Below are 17,374 nucleotides of genomic sequence, written 5' to 3'. Positions count from 1 at the left end.
ATATCGAATTTATGAATTTCTCTGGGTAGAAGGCTAGAGAGCAGACGGCCAGATGTTTATCGCTAAAGAGAACTAAGGAGTCATTGTAAAAACATTAGAAAACAGGAATAATATTATAGACGGGCAGTTTCTGGAAGCGCCTAGAACCACAGCAAAGAGGAAAAGGGACAATAATTTATTGAACTCGATACCAACCTCTGATAAAAGAAGTTTCTCTGCGTTTGTCTCCTGTCAGCACCCAACGATGTCAAAAGAGAGGAAATGACTTTTTTCATTCTCCCCAGCGACTCTCAGCACCTCCACCCCCTCCTCCTCTTACCCCTTCCAACCCCCATTCCATTCTCTTTCCCGCTCTGACTGAACCAGCCTCCCCCTGGCGAGTGATTCCACTCAGCTCAGTCACTCTCCTGCGGCCAGAGCTCACCTCCGTATCTTCCCCCGTCTCTCTGACGCAACCTCCTCAGCGCTCGTGTTTTTTCAACCTGTGCCTCCTCTTGTTTTCCCAAGCCTGGCTCTCTCTCCCTTCCTTGCATCCTGTCTCTTGCTGCCAGACTTTTTCTGGGAGCCCAGATGGGAAAAGTGCATGTAAGAAAACTTCCCGGCACTCAGTCAGTGACAGACGATACCTCTGTGCACATCGTGTCCTTGTTCCCCTGAATGGTTTTGGTCCCCCGCTCTGCTGCCCCCAGCTGTGAGAGGAAGGGGTGGTGTGTGGGGGGGGGGGGGGGGGGGATCTGGATGCTGTGGATCGCTGTTTGAGGGATTGAGGATTCACTCCTTGGGACCCGAAATATTGGCAGCAGAATCCAGACTGTGTGGAGAATACAGGCATCTTTCTAAAACCTCTTGGATAAAACTCTCCTGGTAAGTAGTGTGGTATTTCTGTCTGGTTCCTGTTCCAAGAAGCTCCAGTATATGTGTTTCTGAAAGGAATTTCAAAGAAAAGTTTGCCATCAGGGAAACAACCGCACTGGACTTTGGTGCATTCTGTCAACTGTCAGGTTGCATAAGGATTTGCAATTTGGTTCCATCTTTAAGCCCTTGGATCTGGTGTTTGCTGACTGAAAAGAAAGGGAGGCATCATAGACTAGCTGAAGTTCTGTAGGATTGTTAGTTACACAAGATGTCATCACCAGAGTAAAATGGTTAATGGTTATAAATAACTGTAATAATCAACCCTTTTTCTTTGTTTCAATTAGTTACTCATGGTTTTCTTTTCCCTTTGATGAAGCTCGATTTTTAAAGGAATATATCTGTTTAAGTGCTTTACTTAAGACTGTAACAGTAGAGCCTCTACTGAGACTTGTACTGGAAATCTTCTATCACAGCTCTAGTGCTTTGACAACAAAAAACTGTTGATCTCTAATATAGAGTCTTGACAGGTTTTTCTGTACATCTTTTCCTTATTTATTTCTGTTTAGAAAATATCCTGGAAACCACATGATTAGTTTCAATTTATGCAACATTTTGAGTTCTGGTCACCATTAAAATTCTTGTTAAGAAAAATTAATTTCAGCCCTGTGAACTGTACTGTTCTCCATCCACTTCATTCCCTCTTCTGGAATTGACCTTCTATCCTGCATCAATGAGCACCTGGGCAAATTATAATCGGATTATTAATATTATCAGTTATTTGGCTGACATCTGCTTCCAAAGTAACTTACAATGACAGAAAAGCAACTTTACAATTATTTATGCAGTAGACACTTTTTTCCTAATTGATGTGCAAAATTAAGCTACAATTTATCCATTCATACAGCTGTGTAATTTTTACTGGAGTAATTTAGTGTATAGTACCTTGCTCATGGGTAATACAGCAGATGCCTCTTGATGGCACGCAGACCATTATGAACATGAACATGTGACACCCCAGAGAACAAGTAGCAAGCAGCATGCGGCCTGCATTCCTGAGAATCAATCTCAGTTTTCATGTTCATAAGGAGGACTTGAGTTATACATACGCTGTTTACTTTTTATCTTATTCACTTTGTAACACACATCACCCTCATTGGGTTTGTTTCGAAAGCCAGGAATCGGTACACCCCCAACCAGATGTGGTTTCCGAGAAAGATGAAAGGGCTGATTGATAGGAGCTCCGGCACAGGCAGTTTTTTAATAAAGAAGAATCTATTAGTCATTCCAAATGGACTTTAACCTTCAGTAGTAAACTCAAACACTTCACACAGAGCAAATAGAGCAAAACCACAGTAGACCACTTAAAAAAAATCAGGCTGATCTAGTTCATTGTGCTGTTTAAGGTAGAAATGGACAGGTCATGTCTCAAAATAACTGCCTATTCTTTCACAGTGTTAATAGGGTGTATTTTTTGCAATCACTAAACAGTTTGTTTAGAATTTATAATGTATATTTTTGCTACATGACTTAAAACAGTGCAGCTGGCAGCATAAAGATTAAGGCTGTTGCCTTTGGATGCAACTTCAAATCCCTCCTCATGCTGTAATACCCTTGAGCAAGGTACTTACCCTAAATTGGTCCATTGAAAAATTACATGGTTTTATAAGCAGGCAAATAATTGTAGGTACCTTAACAAACTCAGTGTCAGCTGGAAGCAAATAGGTTGAAACTGGTCAGAAAGTTTTTTTCTCATCCTGAGCTGTTGTGAGATTTCTTGTCTTGATTCGAATGTATATGGCTTCAATGTTGAGTTGACAAAAGGAGAATGGTTCAGACTGGTTGGATGAAAGAGGTTTTTTAACTAAATGTAGATTTCAGAACTGCTTAAAACTCAAGTCAGTTGAATGATTGCAGGATTATTGCAGAAAAAGTGCCCAAACATGCCATGTTTAATAAATCTATTTGGAACCCATTGCTGTGACTTTTAAGTCTGGTTTTTTTGGTTGGAAACGACTGTATTTGCTCTTTTTTTGTTTCAGTGCATCACCATTATTCTCAGATTATGATTTTATTATCTTAAAATATCAATGTAGAGATATTAAAATTGCATAATTCTTCTGAACAACTATGAAACAATGTTTCAGAATATAAGTTAACTGACACTGGATTGAACCCTAGTGAGTGTTTGTCAGGAGTGGGATTTGAACCCACGCCTCCAGAGGAGACTGCAACCTAAACGCAGTGCCTTAGACCACTCGGCCATCCTGACCACTCTTGCTTACTGCCTAGCTTGTTGCTACTAAACTTCCATACATAATCTTCTAATTGAACTCAAAAACAAATTTTATTTAGGTCTCTTAAAATCTCCAATCATCCATTTCTCAGTATAGATCCTGTTGAAGCTGCAAATGTTGGGTCAGTATTCATTCTCATTTTATCCATGGAACAGCATTTCTGTCCTTCTTTGGCCATCTGTCTCTGTTCCCATTACACAATGCACTTGAGTAAATACCATGTTCTGGATGTGGTTTGACCAGGGCATAGTTTGGACTTGTCATGAAAATGAGCTCAAGTAACGTGTTTGTCTTTCGTGGGTTCTGTGGATTCTGTCTAGCTGTAGACTTATAGGAATCAGCACCAAAATCAATGTTTTAATTCACGGAATTACCCCACATTGTTATATTTTCCTCCAACTTCTGTGTTTAGTTTCGTTATGTATGGATAATTTGCATATTTTGGCTTCTCTGTGCATCATTGCATGTCTTCCATGTACAGATTGGAAAATTATAAGGATGCAGTGGTCACTATATCCAAATTTTGGATATGGTGGATTTTTATGTTACTCCAACAACTGTGGGATGAAATGGGCATGAAACTGACATCAATTATCAAGCAGACTAGAAAATTTTCCCTTTTGTATGGCAAAGCCAATTCCTTCTCTGCTATAAAACAGAAGCCAATGATAACCCCATTGTCCTCTTATGATCAAGATCTTTGCTAGGCCTGAGAAGATGTTCTGCCTCACACACACAGTCTGAAACTGCTTGTCCCAAGTGGGGGGGTCACAGTGAGCTGGAGCCTAACTTGGCAACACAGGGCCCAAGGCTGAAGGGGGAGGGGACATACCCAGGACAGGACACCAGTCCATTGCAAGGCACCCCAAGCGGGACTCAAACCCCAGACCCACCAGAGAACAGGACCCCACCAAGCCCACTGCACCACTACATGCACCAGGTTTTGGCCTTTTTGTTTAGTGTCTTTTTCAGTTGTTAGCTGGGTCCTTGTTCACTCAACAAAGGCTGGTCGCTGTGCTTCAGGTGTGTCTGTGAGAAAGAGGAAGAGCAGGTTGACATTGTGTTTACACCTTTAGGACCCAGGACTTTATCATTGCTCTGAAGTGATGCCACTGAGGAGCCAGGCCACTGATGAAGCTGGACGTTGGGTTATGGTGATTTACAGTTGTAATGGCAGCTGGATGTCGATCTTTGTCATGATTTTGGAGCGATGGCAGCTGGAAAAAAGAGCTATATAATAGTTATCTTGCAATGTCCACTTAGAGGGGGTATAGTGGCACCTGCTCTCTGACAGGTCTGCGGTTCGAGTCCTGACTGGGGTGACTTTCGACTAGTAAAACCATATACCTTCTGTCCTCATTTCATTCTGAATGTTTTTGGCTTGTAAATTTGAATTAAATTACCTTATTAGTTAAAGCAGGACGTACCATAGTCCAGTATATACCCTGCTTCCACAATAGGCTGTAGACCATGACAACGCTGCAGTGGACAATTAGTTATCGATGATGGATGTATGGGTGGATGCATGGTCATTATTACAATGCAATCCTTGATTGTGGATTACAAATATTAAGTTAGAACTTTTAGGGTTAGGTGAAACACCTAGTTTAAAAGCATTCTCCCTCATTTTTTTTCAGAAATAATAATTTTACGTTTAAAGAGGAAACAGTTTGCAGAAATTATAAGTGTTCCCCTATTTCTGTTTGGGTTAATTCCAGTGGCAGGAGTCAGTTAATGGGAGAGAGAATTTGAAAGAAAGGAGAATCCACTCCAGGGTTTGGAATCTCATTCTGCAGACGTTGAAGAAAAACAGGAAATGTGCTGTGTTGGCTGTTGCGGGGTGGGAGGGGTTGCCCAGTAGCCACATTTTGCAGCTGTAATGAGCACAATGAGGTTGGCCACAGGGAAGTAAAGGGTGAATTAATCAAACATATTTCACAGCTCTGGGTAAACAGGACATTCTTAATAATTGAACTTCCATGGTTTCTTGTGTTTTCGGACTAGGATGTGTTTAGACTAGTGTATTGGCAGCTTTTTAGACAAGAAAGACTCTTCATGTCATGTTGCATATGAAGTATTTAATGCTGTTCCTACCTTCCACTTTCTGAGGGAATGCAGTGATTCAGACATATTTTTTCACTATTTATCAGCTCTGATAAAGATGCTTTGGATTGTGATTACAGTATTATCTGCAAAAGAATAGCATACCTCCAGAACAAAACCTCTTTAATGTGAGAAATGACTTTTATTAATGGCCAGTACTCAGTTAGATATGAGAGGTGAATAAAATGGACAGTTACAGATTTGAATTGCATACATAGGGGCTACACAAGTAACACAGAGGTGTAATGGATAAGGTTGGTGTCTTGCTTCTCCAGGACTGAGGTTTCAGATGCAGATGTGGGTCTGAATTAGATTCACTTTGTGTAAAGTTTGCATGTTTTCCCTGTGTTTTGTACTAATTTCCACCGGGTGCTCTGGTTTCCTCCCACAATCCAGCAACATTTACATGAGAAAGCAATGCTACAACGGTGAACCACTTCCCTATTCTCCTGTACTGCAGAAACCAGAGTCCACCTGAAGGGTCAACAAGACTTGATAGCACTTACCCTACCCTACAAAGGAGACTTATTCTATACGCACCACTAGGTGGGGTGGTCAGGATGGCTGTCCACCGTCCTTAATAAATATTTCTACATTTCCCTTTATGCTTGAGCTACAATGTCACAAGAAGACCACAGTAAATATCTTTGCATTACACACCTTACATTTTGAACAGGTTTGATCATAACATCAGATAGGGGTTTTCTGCAGTCATGAACAGAAGCGGTACGAGCGTGACGGGAAACATGCATGGAGACTCGAGTCCAGGAGAAAGGGGTTTTTCCCTTGTCCTGATCAGACACAGCTGTTGGGAAATAGCATGATCTTTAAGTGATTCGGCCAAAAATAGAATTCCTGGAAGTAGTAAGCAGATTGTTTTAATAGGAAGATGGTCTGATCCCTTACATTGGACAGAGATTAAACACTGTGCTTAATGAACTCCGCACAGATTGATGGGTATTGCTTTAATGACCCACGCCTCAAAGTGGTTTTCCTTATAGGGGAGGATAATTAAAATTATTTTGTATCTAAAACAACCACAGCTAAATTAGCACAGTTTAGAAGATTTCACATTCTCTGTGTCTCTGAGTTTACAAAATTAAAGTGTCCTTGAACAGGTTCTATTCTGAGTGGTTCTTTCTTATATTTGTTAACATAGCTGATGCTTCTCTGCAAAGCAAACTGCAGTGATTTACCCATTTGTATTGCCAGGTAAGTTTTACTAGAGAAAGGCTAAGTACCTTGATCAAGAGTTCTGCAGGAGGAGGTGGGATTCAAATGTGGATCCTTTAAATCCAAAGTGGGTCAAGGTGCCCCTTACAGTGGTGGAGCTGGACACCTTCCAATGACACTTCTGTGAGAAGTTAACGTCTTTTTTTTACCAAGTTGTTTTAATTCAGTTTGCTCTTGAATACACATTCTAATACTTTGTACTAAGAACAGCCTGGAAAAGGCTGGGTAGAGAACATTGTGTACTAATTTCAGACCAACTGGAGTCCCATGAGCCTAAGGCGGCAGGGTTGTCCTCAAAATAGCCTGGACATTATCCACCTCCCAAGAGTGCCATGTCCATCCTATCTGGGGTGCAAAGCTGCAGAGCTTGATGAGTTTGCAGGTGTTTGTTTCCAAGAGCACCTATTGTTTGGACCGGAAGTGACGTCACATGGTGCTCCAGGTGTGAAACACTTCCTGAAAGACAAGTCCAATCTTCCGGTCCACAAAGACCAAGGGTCCCCTCTGCTGTAGTACATCGGTTGGGGGAGGCTAGCAGTGTTAAATTCCTTGGGCGCACCCTCCCTCACAAAATTCAATTTGGGAACAAAAACAAAAACAGTGGCCAGAGAAGGGATGCTGTTGTTGTTAATCTGATGCGTTCGGTGCGGGTCACCAGTCTCAACTCAACACTGACTGAGTGGAACCTTAACATCGGACAACGGTACAGCGAAACTGGAAAAGCAGTCGCAGCATTTTCGGATTTTTTTTTTAGAAGGAATTCAAAAGTTTAAAAAAGTTGTGCAGATTATTTACAATGAAGATTGAAACCAGGATTCATTGCTCACAAATGTGTAGCCAAAGGGCTTTAGTTTAACCTCTCCCAGACTGGCAGCTTTACTGCAATAACTGTCTTGTTAGCGTAATTAATAAATAGCTGTTTTAGGGAGGGCGGCATGGTGGTGCCATGGTGGCAGGTAGCACTGGTGCCCCAAAGCTCCTGGATTCTCGGTTTGGTTCTAGATCTGAATATGGCTCGGTCCGTGTGGGGTTTGCAGGTTCTCATTGCGTTCACATGGGTCTCCTGCCACAGTCCAAAGACATGAGTTTCCAGTTTATCCTTTGTGAGATTCTGGACAGACAGTTACAGTGGGCTTTGTCGTCTCCAGTAGAGGCCGATCTCCTCCTTAATCCATCTGACGAGACATTTTAGCACATCCTCACATATCCTGAGGAACTGTCTCAATCTCCTTTGCTTTCGTAAAAGGGCAGAGGTGCTAACAGAAAAAAAGACACAATCCCCATTTTCATTATTTTCTGTGTTACCTTCCTCATGCTGTTTACCCCAGTACATCTTAAATAGTAATTACCCTGTTTGATGTGCCTTTTCATGTGGTACAAATTGTTTGGAAAACAACAATAGCCTGAGCGGTATCTTATTCATTGGTATTTATTTCAGACACAGGTTAAAGCGCTCGTAACAAAAATTATGGGAAAATATATTAATTTGTATATATGAATATTTATGGGAATATGTTAATTATATCTCAGACATTTATTTGCATTTGCATATTGTGTATTGTTTTTCACATTAATATTGTTAATCAAATGCCCCTAATTTATTAGACAAACAAAAAGCATACATTCTGAAATACATATTTCCACAAAATTACTGCAATGGAAAAATGGTTTGAACACACTGTTAACAGCGCCCCAGTGACTCGTCTGAATGACGTATTTTGAGCTCTTCACTTTTAGTGATGACATAAAACATTTAAGATTTTAGATAGTTTAATGTAGCCAGTTTCTTTTTTCCAACAAATTCCCATACAGTGCCGTGGTGTTGATATTATTGTAAGAGAGGGCTGCTAAACGGCGGAAACGTGGTGTTTTGCAGACGGCCCACACACCGATGAGTGCAATGAACTGGATACCGCGGTGACTAAGGGCTTTTGCCACATCTGAGAAGCATTTCCACACCAGTGTCTTGTTGTGACTGCCTCGCGACTTCTGACTCACGATGCTTGAAGGCATATGGTGGAGGGGGACGTTTTCAGGAAGGATCCTGTCTGTAATGACCAGAGTTCCGTGTGTGTGATTCAGCTTAGTGTGACTCACTGTCTTCCCCGTTCTTCTCCGCTTTGTTCCCCGGTCTGGAGCAGGCTGCTGACGGAGGTCCTTCCGGCGTAGACCTCATAACCCTCTCCGGCTCAGTCCCGTGAGCCCAGTATGGTATGAGGTAGTGCTCCTTTTGGAGAACCTATGCTGGTGAACAGCAGCACAGAAGCAAGTAAAGCCTTCTCTGTGCTTCTTTCCTTACTGAGCCTATGGAATCAACAGTTTCACTGTCTCCTTTTTCAGGGCTCTCATTGAACCAAACTTGTACATTTTAAACGACAGTTATCAGACTAATTTGTTACCAGAGACTTGTATGCAGGCGTTTGCTTCAGCATCTCTTTTATTTCTTTTAAATATACAGTATTGCTCGTTGGGGGGGCGCAGCGGGCGTGGCCGGGTCCCGCTGTGTGGCGGGTTCAGGGTTCGAGTCCTGCTTGGGGTGCCTTGCAATGGACTGGCGTCCCATCCTGGGTGTGTCCCCTCCCCTCCAGCCTTGCGCCCAGTGTTGCCAGGGTAGGCTCCGGCTCGCCGTGCCCTGGCTTGGGACAAGCGGTTCCAGACAGTGTGTGTGTGTGTGTGTGTGTGTGTGTATTGTTTGTTTCATCCGGGTGCTTTAACCACACAGGCCTAAGACATGCATTACTGGTGAAGTGGTGACTAACTTGCTCTTTGTGTGTGTGTGTGTGTGTGACTCATTGCCCTGCTATGGGCTGCTGCCCCTTCCAGGTTGTGACCTGCCGTGCACCCTACGCTTCTGAGATAGGCTCCGGGCCACCATGACCCCGCATTAGGAGAAGTGGTTACTGATGACAAATATAATTTCAACATTCAATGCATGACATTTTTTACGTGATCATTTAAAACAGCAGTGATTTATGTATTTAGCTAGAAATCTGACAGACATGAAAAACAGAAGACACAAAGGACACAGGAAATGGAAACTTTTAGGTCACACAAATCACCGAAAACAGCTAAACAAGAAGTCACAACGCATTTGTTACTATAATAAGCAACTGCTCCATACTACATACGCAAATAAAAATCAGCCTTGACGATGATAAACAGTAATCAGAGGAATGACTCACGCATGTACACTTAATACTTTTGTGTTGCTGTGCGGCATCTAATAATAAGACAAGTTATAACTGTTTTCTCAAACGTCTTTTCCCAAGTTCTGTGCTGTTTTTCATTTGGTCAGTTTTTTTTTTCCCTCCTCTTTGGTTTCCACTTTGTGGTTATTCCTCCAGATGAGTTTGGGAAATCGCCCCCTCTAATAAGAAGAGATGTGAAGGCTGTTGTGTCTGGTAACAATATCTCATGACCCCCTCCTTCCCACAGCTGCCCAGTAACCAGAGCTGTCGGTGTTTTGTTGGCCGAAGCTCTGATTGCTGGTTTTCCTCTCTGCTCACATAGGGGCTGCGGCCTTCACTTCTCCTACATCTGTTCCGACCTTTTCCATCGCTTATTAAGTGGTGCGTCAGGCATCGCCACCATCGCCTATTTCATTTAAATGAACTGATGTTGCTCGGTGAGAGATTTTTTTCCAAGGCAAAGAAAAGGGAAAAGAGGAACCGTGGAAAGTGGATGATTGTCCTCTCTCTTGGTCTGTGCTTTTTTTATAAATCTACATCTAAACAGTTGTCAAATACATGATGTAAAATACAAAATGATGTAAAACACATTTCTAAATTGGACCGGCATGTGTTTTACATCATTTTGTATTTTGTATCGTTATTCTATCATTCTAAACACAACATCGTTACTGTAAAGCAAATTATGTTTCTATCAGATTAACATGTTTATTTTTAGTTTTTTAAAAAAATATGACAGGTTTCTTTTAAAAAAGTGACATTTCTGACCTGAGTCGACTTTGGTAGATTGGTGGAACTGTTCAACCTTCAATTCTGCCCCACGGATCTGTTATTATCATTATTATTATTATTATTTTATTTTTTATAGAGTGCTCTTCTCACGCAGTGACACAGAGCGCTTTAACACAGACATAAGGCAAGAAAAACAGATACAAACAAAGAAGACGGTCAGCTAACGGCTACCATAATGAAGAACTTATTATAGAGCTACAAGTATACCTACTGGCCACCGGGGAAAGGAACAAAAACTCCCAACTGAAGGTTGAGGGAGAAAAAACCAACGGGGGTCCACGGGCCAGTGGTTGCCCACCCCTCCTGGGCGTTCTAGAAAGTAACAATTTGCAAGCCAGCGTGTAACAAGTAATTATAACGTCGGTGAATGGCATCTCGGATCCCCGGCTCGGCACGGAACGTCTCGATCGTCACGGCAGATGGACGTCATCCTCTGTCAGCACGGGATTCATCTGTCGCCACCGGCCGGCCTCCTCGGGCCTTACGCAGCGAGGTAGTGCTCGACGAGAAGATAGGACAGAGTTAGTAGTTTGCTACTTAAGTAAATTTAAAATGCATTTTTGTAAAGGTGAGAAAATAAACAACCAAGGCAGGTCGAATTACAGTACGAGGTGGAATGCCTGAGTGAACATGTAAGTCCTTAGTTGGGATTTGAAAACAGAAACAGACGGGGCATTTCTGACAGTAACTGGTAGACTATTCCAGTTTAGGTGCTCTATAACTAAAGGCGCGAACTCCTCCTGAAGTCTTATTGATCACAGGTACTCTACGGTAACCTGCATCTAATGAACGGAGATATCGTCCTGTTAGGATATTCTGTTTCTGGACTCCAACACCAGGATTGTGGCAGGGTACTGGGGTAGGACTGTAGTAAACTCAACCTGATCACAACCGGATCAGATACATTAGCATGTGGCATCTGATCGCCCAGCAGCACGGTTCCTCTGGTTCCGTGGTATCGCGGGAGGTGCCGTCAGGATGGACCGCCATCTGTTTGTGTCAGGCTCATTCTTCATTGCTATTTCCAGCCTAAAATGAGATGCTGTCCTAGAAAAATCCACCCATCTCATGGCCATCTAAGTGTAATAGATCGCGTATAATAGCAGTATGTAACATTTTACTGGAGGCCTTTCCTGAAAAGAAAGCTCTGGCAAGGATCTGACAATGAACTTTCTATATACAGTATATACTGAATTATCAGTCAGTATTTAATAGTGAGGGGGCTGTGGTGGCACAGTGGGTTGAACCGGGTCCTGCTCTCCGGTGGGTCTGGGGTTTGAGTCCCGCTTGGGGTGCTTTGTGATGGAGTGGTGTCCCATCCTGGGTGTGTCCCCTCCCCCTCCAGCCTTGTGTCCTGTGTTGCTGGGTTAGGCTCTGATTTACTGTGACCCCACATGGGACAAGCAGTTTTAGACAGTGTGTGTATTCAATATTCTGTACAATAGATCCATACACAATGCAAGGAAGCACTGTGAAGACACTTCTGTGACTGTATGGACTGCTGTGATGCTCGACTCCATTTATGTTTGTTGCCTTATCAGGCCGTGTTTTTGAAACCCACAGATGAGAAGCGTGAAAGGTCATCGGTCTATATGCTGTTGTGGAAAGGACCTTCTAGGACAGCGTGGATGAGTGACCCCTCTAGGCACGGAAGTCCTTTATGAACACCAGGGTAGTCAACACAGAGATGGCCCTCATCAGCAATGCCTTGGCAGCCTATGGCTTCATAATAGGTAAGGATCATGGTAATCTCATCCATTGTACCCTTTGGACATTGTAAATTGGGTGGTCAGTGAAATTCCACCTTTGAGAATATTTGCCTATAAATACATGGGAGCATCCATCTGTTCTCAGTAAGAGCAGTTTTCAGTGATCCAGAACCTGTAGTGGGAAATGCAGGACATGACCTGGTGCATTACAGAGCAATCACACACCCTCCCTCTTTCTATCTCTCTCACACACACTTGACATGTTCCTTCAGTTGTATCTTAACATCTGCGAAAAACCCTATATACAGCAAACATCCAGAACCTTACAGGACTTGATCTACCTCTACACCCCAGCCAGACCCCTTCGCTCGTCTACTTCTGCCCGCTTGGTGGTCCCGCGCACGAAAGGTTCTCAGTTCTGGCTCCGTTGTGGTGGAATGACCTCCCCCTCTCACTCAGAACTGCTGAAACTCTGTCTACATTCAAGAAGGGTCTGAAAACTCACTTTTTCTGGACTGACTTTGCCCATGATCTCTCAAGCTTATGTATGGTGTAAATGTTCATGCACCGTAACTTTATGATCGACCCCAGAAAAGGCTTTACACAGTCGCTGCTCATGTATTGTATGCAAATGTTTATGTACTTTTAAAAAAAAAATTGTAGGAAGGTGATCAGGATTCGTCCATCCTGCATTTTATGCACCTACTCGTGCGATGAACATTGGTGCATAAAGTGGAAAAAAGAAACAAATTAGGTTTACTTAAGAATCACGCCTGCAACTATGTCTCCCTTTCTCCTAATGTAATGCACAAATTGTATTTCTCTGAGATGTATGTCGCTTTGGAGAAAAGCATCTGCTAAATGAATAAATGTACATGTAAATATAATTTAAACCACTAATGCAGGTGACTGAATTGGTCACCTCAGGAAATTTATCACTTCACCTTAACAGCAATTCCATCTACTGTATTGTAAAAATAACCTTGTTATACACATTGTCATGGAAACATGGTTACACTGTGATTACAAGATCCCTCTTTTAAACTATGACTATGCAGTGATTTACACTCCTTTGGAAACACACTATACTGTACTATGGTCTTGAAGAGCTGCGTGGTAATGCACCACCCATAACCTCCCACACCTCCCGAGACAAACAAATTTATTATTTTCCTGAGATAAACAATTTTGTCACCTACATTAGTGGTTTACATCACATCCTGGACGTTTTGTGTATGAAGGCTTTTTCCCAGATGTTAAGAACAGCTGCTTTTCACCCTTAGTCCTGGAAAAGATGGCCAAATTAAATCAGTTTGGAAACTGCCTAAGTGTTTAACAGGCTGTGCAATAACATGCGTGCGCTTTGAATGCCAGGATGTGTTTTTTTTTGAAGTCCCGGTGTTAAAGGCCCCTAGCGCTCTGTATTTTGCCTGTGTATTCTAAAAATGTTGGGCCCGGTTCCTTATCATAAGAACGATTTTTCCAGTGAACAGTAACACTTAGGATTAACATCAGTTTTCACCACCACCACCGTCATCATCATGGTCTGTATTTCATTCCCCATACCATTGAACCACAGTGGTGATGAGAGATTTGCGGAGTGGGGGATAATGGCAAAATGACCGAGACAAAGTAGGTATTTATTCATTTATTTGATAATTTTCTCCAAAGCAGCTTGCAATCATTCACCGCTTTATACACCTCGGCAGTTTTTACTGGCAGAAAGAACAACTTGTACCGAAATAAAGAATAAGGAGCTTGGGAGCTCTTGTTGTGAGTAAGAAACATGCTGTCTCATCCCATCAAGGGGTGGTCCCATCGGTTCGGGGTGAGTACCTCAATCTAGGGTACTAAAGCAGAAGGCGGGATTTGAATCTGGGTCCTTTGTGTGTAAGTGGCAACTCTAACCACTGCGCCACCTGCTGCCCCTGTGTAAAATTAAAGTTTATATTGAACCTTTAAGTATCCAGCCCTGTCCGCAGTAACTGCAGCTCAGCATCTTGGCTCTCTGCAAACACCACTACTGATAAGTTGCCGGGAAAATGTCGCCTGTTGCACTCATCAGAATCTTCAGCTTCGTCACCATCATCATAACACCACGCCCTAACCCCTTCTGCAGATCACCCAGAACGTACGGCGCTCTACTTCATGTGCGGGGTGTGTCTCGGCCTGCTCCTCACACTCCTGGCCTTGGTGGTGCAGATCTCCTGCCGCGTGGACTGCGGGGGTGGGCGCAGCAGGTGGAGAAGGAAGCGGCGGCGGCCGCCGGGCACCGCGCGCCGCAGGATCGCCGAGACGAGAGGCCGAGACAGCAGCGACAGCAGCGGCGGCAGCGACTCGGACTGGGATGCGAGCTCCGACCTGTCCGCGCGCCGGCGCCGCCGCTTCGAGCGCACGCTCCGCACAAACGTGTTCGCGTCGGCCGAGGAGCTGGAGCGGGCGCAGCGGCTGGAGGAGCGCGAGCGCATAGTTCGCGAGATCTGGATGAACGGGCAGCCCGACGTTGGCGGCGCTCACACGCTCAGCCGATACTGCTAAAGCCACGGACGACGGGGGGGTCTGTCGTGGACCTGGCGGGGAAGGGCTCTCCGGGCCCGCTCCGGCTGTGGAAGCGCTTCCCGGACTCACGTCAACTGCTTCTATCTTGGTGAGCCTTTTTTTTTTTTTGCGGTGACACTCAGCTCCTCCACGTACGAAGCAAGGCCGCGAAGGGCAGAGCGGAGGAGGTGGGATTACTGAGAAAGACCCTTCCTCCAAAGACTCGGAGACCTCAGTGAGGCCCGTCACACAGTAAAGGGAAAAGGTCACACAGCTTTTTATTGACTTTGCTCTTAGAGGAGGTGGATGACAGTGAGCGCATCGCATTGCTGTAGGAGCCCTTGCTTTTTTTTTCTTTTTTTTTTTTAAACCGCTTTCGTCCAGCAATGAAAAAAGGCGCCTTAAAATATGTCCTTTGTGAGACCGGCGAGCAATCGCGAGAGCCCAACTGGAACATTTGGCTGAAACATGACTGTTAAAAAAATACGTTGTGCAGAAACGCAGAACCAAAAATGTCTGAAACTCATCTCAGCCTTTGTGAGGCCTGTAACATTATTGCTGAATGGTTGTCTTAGCGTTTATAATATTTTTATACAGTGGCATTGTTTCTGAAGGGCATCTCAGGGATTATATCCTGATGTTTTCAAAATGGTAATATTTTTTTGTGTTCTTTTCCTCCAAGAAAATATAAGCACTTTTTCGCGTGGGATGATGAGTATGCATATTTTACTGGAGAAAAAATTTAGTATCATATTTCTGTGGTTTAAAGACAAAAAAAAAAAAAAACATTTTCATGTGCCGTGAAGGTTGTTTGGTAACGCAGTTACAGTAAATCCCATTAAAAGTGTCTTAATAGGTTATTAACTATCCCCCATTGCTTTTCCTCAACTTTCTATTAGGATGTAATGCACCCAGGACTGTAAAAATATACATTTGAGGAAGACATTCGCACTTAAACTGTGTGGTTCGATGTATGGATGGGGCATTTAGACTACGGTGTGAGGGACAGCAAGTCAAGTGGCGTAAAAAATTTTATTTTGATGTATGTCAAGAGAGGCTTTATCGTTTGATTTATTTACTGTGCCATATAAAGAGCTGGTACAGAACACAGTTAGACGAAACAACGTCCCTCCGTGTACGAACATATAATGGGAAATGCGCCCCTGGGGAGGGTGGGCATTTAAAGGAGCTCATGTGTCCATTCCTCGTTCTTCCCGTTTTGATACGGACCTTTCGGAGTTCTGCCACCAATGTTCATTCACCTAGAATAAACATCAGGCATTCGTTAAAATAAAAACGACACAATATCCCTGGAGCTTGAATCAGTTCACTCTGCGTGTCAACGACAGAGACTGGCTTTAAACTTTGCGGACTCCATACGCGAAATGAAAAATCAGCTCAGGAATATTGTGCAGTGCTGGCTAAATAAGAGCGGCCCCCCCGTACCCCAGCCGTACCCCAGCCGTACCACATAGCGCTCGTGGATTGAACGGAACGTGTAGCGTGTGCTTGACAGCAAAGACAAAATGAGGAAATAAACCGCAAGGTTTGCATTGAAAGTTTACGGTGACAATGGAGTGGTGTTTCAGGTGGGCCGAAGGCTTGCGACTGTGACTAAACGCAGCGTATGCTCATTGAATAAACTGTATAGGGAAAAAGCACATGTTTCCTTTGTTTGGTTTTAGAGAGCGAACATGTAAATCTCACACACACACGTTGTCTGAAACCACTTGTCCCAAGCAGGGTCGCGGCAAACCGGAGCCTAACCCAGCAGCGCAGGGCATAGGGCTGGAGGGGGAGGGGACACACCCGGGACGGGACGCCAGTCCGTCAGAAGGCACCCCAAGCGGGAGTCGAACCCCAGACCCCCCCCAGGAGAGCAGGACTTGGTCAAGCCCGCTGCGCCACCGTGCCCCTCCTCGATAAAGATGTAAATGTAGTGTAAAAATTAACAATACTAGCACGATCTGTTCCGGCCACCCTGAATACTTACAGTTCAGTGAAATGTTCTTTAGCGATGACTCGATGGAAATAGTGCATCACTTGCTGCTCACTGAATGTCCCTTTATATACCCATATTTTACCACACTGGCCTATTATCTATTGTATGTCTGCTGTCTGGAAATGCTTTTTTGAAGCATTATCTTTTCATCCAGTCTACTTATGCTTTGGAAACAGATTAAATTTGTATTGTGAACATGATCATGCTGATTAGTTAGGCTCACCCTGTCTTTACTGTGTTTACTGTGCTTAGTAGCACATGACTGTTCAGTCAGCAGCTCACTTAGGACCATATTCTCACTCACATCAGTCCTGGCCAAAATATGAGTAATAGTTACATTAGGGGCAAAGACTGAGGGGTCATTCATACTCCAAACAATTAGCCCTCGACACAACAAAAAAAACGTAGAGGCTTTTTTGCGTTTTAGGGGAGAAATTAATAAATGATAATAAATGAAGTTGTTCCGCCCTCTGCTGGACAATATGGGAGCTGCACCAAAACCACTGCTCCAGTTTATTATTATTATTATTATTATTATTATTATTATTTTCTCTTTTTTTTTTGGTTTGACGAGGCTTAGAATTTGGAAGCTTGTCAAAACACACAATTTTATTGTAAATCTTCCGTTTCTGACCCATTTTTTTTACGAATAACGCGAAC

The 17,374-nt window shown here is 43.4% G+C and overlaps 1 protein-coding gene and 1 non-coding gene across 3 annotated transcripts; one reads left to right on the top strand and one right to left on the bottom strand.

The window, feature by feature from the left end:
- The first annotated feature begins 205 nt into the window (after positions 1-205).
- eva1ab (eva-1 homolog A, regulator of programmed cell death b) lies at positions 206-16,465 on the top strand. 2 transcript variants are annotated; one of them, XM_018726762.2, is made up of 3 exons: positions 206-864; positions 12,029-12,198; positions 14,294-16,465. In XM_018726762.2, exons 2-3 carry the CDS (start codon positions 12,126-12,128, stop codon positions 14,710-14,712), a joined length of 492 nt encoding a protein of 163 aa, XP_018582278.2. In that variant the 5' UTR covers positions 206-864; positions 12,029-12,125; the 3' UTR covers positions 14,713-16,465. The 2 variants fall into 2 exon arrangements, with proteins under 2 accessions (XP_018582278.2, XP_029114610.1); XM_029258777.1 differs by having other exon boundaries at positions 12,007-12,198.
- Positions 3,042-3,124, bottom strand: trnal-uag (transfer RNA leucine (anticodon UAG)). The gene has a single exon. It is a non-coding gene; the product is annotated as a tRNA-Leu (tRNA).
- Positions 16,466-17,374: the final 909 nt, after the last annotated feature.

This window comes from Scleropages formosus, chromosome 15, assembly GCF_900964775.1.
Source record: "Scleropages formosus chromosome 15, fSclFor1.1, whole genome shotgun sequence".
Classification (NCBI taxonomy): Eukaryota; Metazoa; Chordata; class Actinopteri; order Osteoglossiformes; family Osteoglossidae; genus Scleropages; species Scleropages formosus.
This window is presented reverse-complemented; position numbering and strand designations above follow the sequence as displayed.